The sequence below is a fragment of the Monopterus albus genome, unplaced genomic scaffold, assembly GCF_001952655.1.
Source record: "Monopterus albus unplaced genomic scaffold, M_albus_1.0 scaffold22.1, whole genome shotgun sequence".
Classification (NCBI taxonomy): Eukaryota; Metazoa; Chordata; class Actinopteri; order Synbranchiformes; family Synbranchidae; genus Monopterus; species Monopterus albus.
This window is the reverse complement of record NW_018127902.1, coordinates 679,212-689,676: the sequence shown is the minus strand read 5'-3', so window position 1 is coordinate 689,676 and position 10,465 is coordinate 679,212. Positions and strand designations below refer to the sequence as shown.

At 41.3% G+C, this 10,465-nt stretch overlaps 1 protein-coding gene across 2 annotated transcripts in view; it reads left to right on the top strand.

Moving 5' to 3' along the window:
• sorcs3a (sortilin related VPS10 domain containing receptor 3a) overlaps positions 1-10,465 on the top strand; it is a 270,254-nt gene that overhangs the window by 203,763 nt on the left and 56,026 nt on the right. For both annotated transcript variants that reach the window (XM_020594176.1, XM_020594177.1), the window contains 5 exons: positions 1,506-1,579; positions 3,012-3,076; positions 5,771-5,889; positions 8,334-8,423; positions 8,857-9,036. In XM_020594176.1, coding sequence (XP_020449832.1) covers positions 1,506-1,579; positions 3,012-3,076; positions 5,771-5,889; positions 8,334-8,423; positions 8,857-9,036 — 528 coding nt within the window. The remainder of the gene's footprint in view (positions 1-1,505; positions 1,580-3,011; positions 3,077-5,770; positions 5,890-8,333; positions 8,424-8,856; positions 9,037-10,465) is intronic.

Sequence of the window (10,465 nt, the reverse complement as noted above, 5' to 3'; positions counted from 1 at the left end):
CTTCAATCACCATTTAGGCTCGATGGCGTGGCGGCTATCTGGCCTAGCTTTTGATTTACCAAAATAAGTGGGAAACTATGGGGCTTACTTTGTGACAGCTCAGAGGCTTTAAAATTTAAGATGTCATTGAACTGTTGAATGGAGAGAGGAGGGGTGAGCCTGCCCACTGGCATCATATGTCACTGTCCAAACTGATGATCAACCCTGCCTGCTGCCCTGTTGCTGCCCAACCCAAACGCTCCATTGGGGATCCTTTCTTTACTGAGGTTGGAAGTATCAGAAATCACATTTTTTGATGGGCGGGCATGTACTAGACTCTCTTCGACTTCACAAAGGTTTACACAAATGTTTGCTCCCACCTAATACTTCATTCTTAATGTAACCACACAAGGGACACTTAGATGAATGCTTTGGTCTCCTGTTATTGCTTATCATGTTCAAGTGCTCCAAACAGATACATGGCCTTCAAGTGCTGATTATTTCATTGAATAATCAAATAACAGATTCAACAGCAATCTATAAATCCAAAGAATTAATTCAAATCAAATGCAGATTATTACTGCAGTTTGCTACAATCAGAGCTATTGCTGTACGCCCATTGAGAACACTGCTAATGTAACTTTTTAATGGAAAACACACTTGCTGACATTGACAAATTCTCCCTCATGGAGCTGACAAATAAATTTGCCATGGGTGACAAATGTGTATGCTTTTATCAGAGTAAGTGTCAGATTTGCTGTGATAAAAGGCAACAAGTAGCAACATTAGCAGAGAGCTCAACTGGGGCCACTGACTCACCACTCTGCAAGGAAATAACAATGCACAGACACAGCAAGATATAAGGGAGCTGTTTCTACAACATCAATCAGTACAGTGCAGGAATATGCACCCAGGTTATTTACTGTTTGTCCAAGCACCAGAAAAAGTAATTAGTGCATTGATATTGGGCCACTGGTTCCATGCTGTACACCTTCATGTCAGCTGAGCTATATATCATTCATTGTATTCATGAAAGCTCATTCTGCAGAACCTTGGTTTTGATTGGGTCCTAAAAAAATGATTTTGTGGCCAGCATTTGTTGCTAATACAACAGCCGACTAAATGCTACTGAATCAAATCCAAGTATTTGCTGATCGAGCTAAAACTTACCATATTAATGTCAAATTCATTTCAGTTGTAATCTATTATTCCCGTTAAGTGTTTCCTCTAAATCTATGGCTTTCATTTGTAACAGGAGAGGGGGATAGAGATGCTTGTATTTGTGAAAATATGATAGCTTGAATGGCCATTCAGTAATGATGATAGCAGCACTATTATCTTCCTATCTCCTGGTAATGCTTTAGAAGCCCAGAGTAACCTCTACTCTGGAGCTATCCAGCCATGTCTCAGACTCGCTCTGTTCAGTCTTTTGAATCAGCTGCCCTAATCAGAAGTTGGACCAGTGTGGAAACATATCTTTCTAACTAGACAGAGCTTTTCCTCCTTTTCTCCTGATATCTCTGCAGCTGTACAGCTCCTTCGACTTTGGAAGAAAATGGCAACTCATCCACGAACACGTCACCCCGAACAGATTCTATTGGTGAGTCAACTTTATTCACATCTCTGCTCTTTCTTAAAAAAACAGAAGAAATCTGCTCCATTCTTCTTCTGCAGAGTAAAATTTTTTTGTTTACTCAGGGATGCAGAAAATATTGCCCAAGTTCTGTGTGGTTGAGTATTTGATATTGATGGCTTAGAAGAAATTGTGTGACTGACTGCTAAAATACTGCTAAAATTCGGCACCACCCCTCGATACAATCAGGCAGAGATTAATCTCCCACAGAACACACTTTGCATTCAGTGGATGGGGGCATATAGCATTCCACTTCATTTCTCACATATGCCCTGCTCATATTGGGCAGCTGTGGCTCATGAGGTAGGGCAGTCGTCTCCTGACCAGCAAGTTGGTGGTTCGACTCCCGGTCTCCCCGCATGCCTAAGTGTCCCTGAGCAAGACACTGAACCCCGAATTGCTCCTGGTGGCTTGACTAGCGCCGGTGCATGGCAGCTTGTCGTCATCAGTGTGTGAATGTTGTGTGTGAATGGGTGAATGGTGTATCATCTCTGTAAAGCGCTTTGGCCAGTGCAACACACTGTGAGAAAGCGCTATATAAAATACAGTCCATTTACCATTTACCATTTACCATATTGTACATAAATGCAAAATTATTTATTCATTAGCAGTAAAAGAAGAAAGGGGTGGTTTTCTTCAGATGCATACATGCAGATACAGAAGCTTACATGTCTGAAAGTGCAAACTCATCACACACATAGGCTCTATTCCAGCTCATTGCTCTTCTGCCCCTATCTGAAGTGACTGTGGTGTGCCTGGGCCTGCCATTGGTGATATCCATCATTAACTTAAATACATCTGGACCTACTTCAGTGCCATTGTGGTATAATCCTAATGTGCACAATCCATCGCTGGCTTTGTCCTTCACCACCAGAACCCCTTCAAGGACAACTAAACACTGCGGCTAGGCAAGCCTCCAGTTGGCTGCCTTTAGACAATGGCTTCATCAGCCTCCAAGGGATGTGAAATATTACCACAATGGGAAAGCTGTGTTTATCCAGTATAATCCACAGGAAGTGAAATGAACAAGAAAGTAGGATTATACTCAGAGAAATTCATAGAGAGTGTGCTGCACCTGCACCACTCAGTGAGGAGAAAACTGTCTTTGTATTGTTGCTTTTTTGCTTGAAAGGAACTAGGCTTGAGTTGCTATGAGTGCACTTAGTAAAATATGGCATTTAGAAAATGGGGGAATCCTATTGTCCTTACTATGTAAAAGATATATATATATTACTGGAGCACAATGCCTTTGCCAGATTCATCTAACTTTTTTCAGTTTCCTCTTCTACCGTCCTTTTGCACTGACAGCCCTTTGGTCTGCCCCCCCCCCTTTTACATCCCCTTCCATTCATTGTCCATATGCTTATGTATTCTTCCACTGTCTGTCATCCTCTCCAAGGTCTGTCATGGGCCTAGACAAGGAGCCAGATCTGGTTCACATGGAGGCTCATACACCAGATGGAGGTGAGTGCCTTCTTCTACACATACATGCCCATAAGGGAGGAGTAATGAACAGGTTTCAGTAGGAATGAATTCTTCCCAGGGTACAGAGGGCATCCCTAGGGAAACAGCACTGGCTCATTCCACCAATAAGCCCTGTGCATGGTTCTTGATTAATATGGCTTTTCTTCTCTTCCATTTTACTCACTGAATGTCAGCTCCATAACTCTGAATGGCAGGACAACCAAAGTCTTCCACAGATGACATAGGTGAAACTGATTACTTCGGTCTCTGATGTTAGAGTAGCATCATTCTGAGATACAAGCATTGCTTTTTTCTCCTCATATAACTGCAGTGTGATTCACAGGTGGAGATGCTTGTTTGTGGTATCTACATGATGTGAATAAAAAGGTGCTACAAAGGAAAATTAGAGAAAATGTCAAATGCATAAAATTATGGAGTACAACCCTGCACAAGTTCAATAATACACACAAATATCTTTGGATCTGACAGAGAAAAACAGTTGCCACACAAAAATGCTCTCAACCTGATAAGGCTTTGCTACAGCTGTATACTGAAAAAAAAAACCTTAGAAAAATCAACTGGACTAGGTTTTGTGGTCGAAGACGTTTCAACTCTCATCCAAGAGGCTTCATCAGTTCTGCCCAACTGGTGTTGAGTTGGAGATATTTATCCCCCTCGGTGGTGTTTCAGTCCTTTGATGCCCAACAATGTCCCGTAACGACTGAGTCGTTATAGCCCAGTATCGGTGAGAGTTGTTACCTGTCTTTGAACCCTCACCTGTGGACCGACGCCTATTGTCCTGGTGGGCGTGTTTGGGCAGAGATCTGAAAGACAGAGTTGTAGATGGATGACAAGTTGTGTCTTAGTCCACCACCCCTATTTAGTGAGGGGTGTTCTACTGGAACAAAAATACCTTCCTTGACTCCTCTCTCAAACCAGCGATTGTTACGGCACGCCGTATGTAGTGCTTGAGTGGACTCAAAAAGAATGCAGGACTCAGACTTGACAAGGCAAGTGCATTTAATAAGTGTGTAGAGGAGAAGTGACATCCCGCCGTCTCATCCGCCCGTCGCAGGGCAGCTGGGAGCACTGGGTTGACTGGACTGCTGGTGATGCAACCTGGGGTTGAAGGTGGGACGCAGCTTGCTAAATGAGAGCAGAGGGAGAGAACATGAGAGCTGAACAGGTATGCTGAGGTTAGAGCTAGTTCTGATGGAACACTGTGGACCTGATTAGCCGACTGCACCGGCTCTTGGCAGGTGAGTGCAACAGGCAAAAGGAGTAGTCCAGGGCAGCAGGAGAGGGCGCAGGAGATGCTGGTCAGATGAGCAGGTCCACGGCAGAGCAGGCAGTAGGATGCTGTGATGACAACTGATAGTGGAGATCCAGAATCTTAGTAAGAGCAGGTCTCCTCACAATGAGGAAAACAGGTAACAGTCACGGCACCACTTGGTACTGAGAAAAACAAAGCAACGAAGGGCAGGAATCTAGACAAGTCGATGCCTAAAACATCCACAAATTGACAACATACAGTTCCAAAAAAAAAACAAAACATAAGGCCAGGCTTAACGACAGGTACGCAGTTCTTCCATATAGGGTCTGGGCATGGATGCCAAGAAAAGTTACTGGTGGAATTACAGGCGATCATCTGGAGACGAGGACACAGCAATGCTCTCCTTAAGTACTGCTCTGATAATTGAGAGCAGGTGTGCCTCGCCGCCTGGAATGCACTGCCACCTGTGCGGGGGTGGTGCTACAGGGATTACTCATACCAGCTGATGAGGTGCTGGGGGTGGCCAGGGCCACGGACGTAACAGCAGTGTTATCTGGAGAGGATCTGGACTTCACTGTCCTTTGTCCTTCAGGTGGAGGTGGACTGCTGACTCCGGTCCACTGGAGTTGGCCCTCCTGTGTTGGGCCATGCATTTGTGCAGCGGCTGCAGTGTACAAGTCGTTACACTCCTGACTACACTTAATTGCATACACCACATCACTCTGTTTATGTCTGGGTGTTTTGTCTTTGGGGTGGACCAGTCTCTGCCACAGGGTGTTCCCTGGTTGGCCTCTTCCTTGCTTTGGTGAAGGCCCACTTAGGGTATCCACAAGCCTTAAGGGAGTTCTGGATGTGTAGTTTCTCCTTCTTGGCCCCTTCTGCAGTTGTGGGCACTTCCTCTGCCCTGTGATTTAGAGTTCTGATGACTCCCAGTTTGTGTTGAAGTGAATGGCGTGAGTCAAAAAAATCTGTGTGTGTAGGTTTCCAATATACTTCTACCTTCAGGCTTCTGTCCTCTCCCAAGTGAACTACACAATCCAAAAAGGCCAGACAGTAATCGCTGGCATCCTCACGAGTGAACTTGATGTTGTCATCCACAGAGTTGATATGCTTGGTGAAAGCCTCTACCTCACAGGTCCTGATTTTAACCCATGTGTCGTCCACGTAGCAGAACCAGTGGCTGGGAGTGGTACCAGTGAAGGAAGACGGCTTTTTCCTCAAATTCTTCCTGTACAGGTTGGCAACTATAGGAGACACCGGGGAGCCCATAGCACAGCCGTGTTGCTGCCTACAGAATAACCTGGATGACTGACAATCTGCACGGACATACATCTGTATATATTAAGATGCACTATAATTATTATAATAATGTTAGAATTCATAAACCCCTCATGCTTCCTCTGTGTTTTCCCATGTGACAGATGTGCAGTATGTGATGTGCAGAGCGCAGATGTGCACAGAAACTAACAGGAACTACCCATTCCCTGGATACATCGACATCAGCTCTCTGGTGGTCCAAGATGACTACATATTCATACAGGTGCGACTCAGTTTCACTTGACATGTGGTACATAATGTATTATTAGACATTATCAACTCTGAGTACTTTTTGTACATTTTGTTAGTTACTTCAGGTATTGATTTTCTAACTTGTACTACTTTTGACGACCTGCAGAAAAACTAAATCAACAGAAACAGAAGCTACATTCAGCTTCAAGTGGTTTTTGGCTAATGTGTTAGCAAACTTGTGCTTACATACACAGGTAGATTATTGAGTGTCAGAGCCTCTCTAATGGGAAAAGAGGCCTATGGTTTTGTAGGGAGGTTGATGAAAAGTGTGACTAATAGACATTAGTATGTCTCAAGCATGCAGCTATTGTAGATAATGTGGCTAATAGTTGCTTAGAATTGATAGTCAAGTGTTAACACAAGACCCTGTTACATCACCCAGAGTCATAACATTAAACATTCATATTAAAAATATGGCTTTAGAATGTTAGACCATATTTGTGTTGTTGCTTTTTTACAGTACAGTGTCCAACTCTGCTGCCAAAAAGTCATAGCTACCATTTATATGCAAACGTTTCATGTATTCTTATATAAATGATTTTGCTTGGCACAAAGACAATATGTAAAAATACTTTTACATTTCTTATATGCTTTGTTTTGCCATGAAGTTTTAATATTCATCCTAACCGCTGCCCAGTGTTTCATATTCATCATGATTTGTGTGACAGGAAAATCTGAAATGGTAATGTCCTGAACTGCAAGTAACACACATTCAATTTATGAGTCATATTTTAATTTCCTCCACAGCATGAATATTATTTACTTTGACATTGTGCAAATGAGTTTTAATACATTTAAAAGTCAACAGGAAAACTCAGAATAATTGCACGGCTAGTCCACAACAACACCGTTTTTTTTTCAAATCTACCTCCAAAAACTGTTCACTTCTTGAGGCCAGCACATGTTAAAACATTGCAACAACTGACATTTGCCTTCACTGATCTTTGGATAAACTTTGCTATCCCAGCACTGTTTCAACAAACAAGTAACTGTTATTTGTAAAACACACCCTCATTCCCTCACTTCATCTCAGTCTGCCTGTTAACATGACTCACTCTGCTCTGCTAAATGTACTTTACAAATGTTTGTGTAATTCAGAGTGTATTTTAATAATATATTAAGGATATTATACCAGTAATATTTATTATGATTGCAAAATTTTCATGATCATTTTTCAGGAGGACTTGTATTGGTGTTTATCCTGCTGTTTGAGCCAACTGCAAGCCAGTCCTTCCTCTGGAACCCATACTGGGCTTGGCTCCACATTAGACAAAGAAATAGAGTTGTTCCCCAAAGATCCTTCAATCGTGTTTGACCTCTCCGAAGTCTTTCAAGTAAACTCACAAGCGCTCAAGCTAAACCTGCCCTTCAGTTCGAGCACCTCCGCATTTTAACACGTGTGCGTCACAGACGAAAGATCCTGCAAGGGATGGGGGCAAAAAAAATCAATCATACCAATTCCTCTTAAAGTTCAAACTGCCTCTGGTTACCCCGCCATCGATCTCCTGCTCCTTCACTCGATTACATGTGGGACTGTTCCGCAGGGCTCACTGCTAGGCTGCTATATTTCCTCTCAGAGCTTGTTTTCTCTCTTCTGAGCCATTCAAAGCACTTACAAGATCAGTAAAAGAATCAGCCCTGTCATACAGCATTAATACTGATATCAGTTCTCTTCAGTGGAGAGCCACAAGTTTGATTTGAAGGTTTTCCTCTAATGAATCATGTCGATATTGGCAGGAGGGAAAAGTGCCTTATGAAGCTACGGTCTCACTTTCCTTTATGTGTCTCGGTGGGTGTGTAGAAAATGCTTGGCTTTTCTGCCCTCAAGGCTAATGACAGTTCTCCAACACCCACCTGGCCTGTTTTTTTTTTCTTTTTTTATGTATAAGCTAACAACTAAGCGCTTGGAGTGTTTGTAAAGGGTCTGTACCATTACAAGTAACTATTTTCCCCAGACAGCAGATAAGGATTCGTTAGGCAACTTAAAGATTTCTCTAGACAAAGAATAATGGGACTATTGATTGTCCTACAAGATATTTACCAATGTCCACTTTGAAACCACTGAGTGCATTGACACCTGGGAAGGGCAGCATCCTCTGAATTCAAGCCAGGAGATAGCTATACATGGCCAAGTAAAAAAAAAAGACCTTATGTATCCAGCGGTACTTTGAATAGCAGCAGAACAAAGAAGGAGAAAAAAAGGTTTGCACTTTCACCCATCACTTTAATTGACTGGAGCAAATGTGGCATGGTGTCAGTGATGAGGTTACATACAAGGCTTTGATACAAAGTGTTCTCTTTATTTTGGTTAGCAGCAGAGCTCTATCACAGCAGAGCTGGAAGACACTTTAAAAATCAAACAGAATGTTATATGGATAATAAGTAATGATAATGTATTTAACTTATTTGTCATAGGTTCCTACATCAGGTCGAGCCACCTATTATGTGTCCTACAAGAGAGAATCTTTTATACAAATCAAACTGCCCAAATATTCTCTGCCTAAGGTAAGCTGCAGAAAAATTGGTCTGACAAATATTCAGACTTTTTACTTTCCATGACTGATAGCAATCTGTTTTAATTTCACAGTGTCATAAACCTAATTAATCATAGAGTTAATAAAGTTTTTTTCCATACTGCTAAAAGCTGTCACTACAGTGAAGTGTATGTAGATTGGTAAAAATAAATGGCCACAGGTATTAGTTTACCTTAAAACGTGGTATACTCTCTTTTTAAATTCATACTTTTATAGTACCACATTCAGTGTGAGGCTCTGAGTGAGCTAAACATGTAACTACTGTAGGGTCATCAACAATATACAGTATACTGACACCACAGCACTGATGTCATGACCAGTTCCACAGGCCAGCATTTTCTAACCTGTCACCTCTCTGCTGCCAGTCATAGCTCCTCTTAATCTGTCCCTGCTCTCCCTGATAGGATTTACACATTGTCAGCACTGATGAGAAGCAGGTATTTGCAGCAGTGCAGGAATGGAACCAGAATGACACCTATAACCTCTACCTGTCTGACACCAGAGGGATCTACTTCACCTTGGCCATGGAAAATATCAAGACCACTAAGGGCCTCAGTGGCAACCAGATGCTGGACTTGTATGAGGTAGGCACAGCATGAAATTGGTCATCCTGCAGAGATACATACATACATACATACTGGGGCATTTTCATTGACTGTACTTTCTCACTGCTTACTAAGGTCTGCCATAAAGTACAGGTACATGCATGTGTCAACACATAAACACTGAAGCGGGAGGGTTTTATTATGTTTAAATGCACAGTAATTTTAGTTTTAGTTATGTCTCATTGCACAACCTGAAACTATATCTCTCCTGGGGGAACTACTACTACTACTCAGATTTTAAAGATCCACCTTGGATCCAAATGTAAGCAAAATGTTTTCCCACTACTAAAAATTAAAACACAGGATTGGTATCAACTGTATAATAGGAAATGTATGATGCAACATTTTTGAAGTTTGACCCAAACATGAAAGTAATGACAATGTCCCGGCCTCTGCTGCTTCAATTTTGACAATTCTTTATTTATTCTGTCTTGTCAGTCCTGCAAATGCTTAATGGAATATGCATGGACTAACACTAGACAACAACAAGCTGCTCATCCACACAAGTAATGTTTCTAAACACAACAGTTAAGCAGGGAAAGATTTTTAATTATTATCTGTTGAATTTAAACAAATTACATTTTTTCTTACCAATTGTTAGGATCTTTATTACTCAATTATGCTCAAATTTATAGTAGTAAAATAAAAATTTGGCCTATAACAACACAATGTGCATTTTCTTCTCAAGCAATAATAGCTAATCCACTTCACTTATTGTAAATGTCATAGCAGTCAAAAACAGCTATTATTACTGTTGGCTTTTATTATTAGTGGTGCATTAAAACTGTCAATGTTTTGTTGATCAAAGTTCTAAAGGTCAACTCTAATATGATATTAAAGATTGTATCATTTAAGTATGCATGCTGTAATGCGTTATGTTATGGCAAACAACTGCAGTAATTTCATTAGTTTTCCCAAAGGTTTGGTTGGAAAACTGTATTTGTTCAGCAAAACATTTATAAATTAACATGATCATCACATTATGATACAACTACAAGTGGATAAAATTATTGAGCCATCCTAATATTATGGTCTGTAGTTTTTAGTTATATGTTTTCAAGGTGTGTTATTATAAATAATGTGTGAAAGTTGATGTTTCTGCTGCTGCTGATAATGAAGGTTATAAATTCTACTGAAAAGAATAAAGAAAGATTTTTGACAATGTGTAGTCAGGGCCACAAGGTGTAAATACAACACGTTAAATACAGCATAATTACATGACAATGCTATGGATGATTAACGTTTTGCCAGTGCCATTTGTTGCATTTATATATCCATCATTATGTATTGATTATCCATCCATTTTCCTCCGCTTATCCGGAACCGGGTCACGGGGGCAGCAGTCTAAGCAAAGATGCCCAGACTTCCCTCTTTCCAGACACTTCCTCCAGCTCCTCTGGGGGAATGC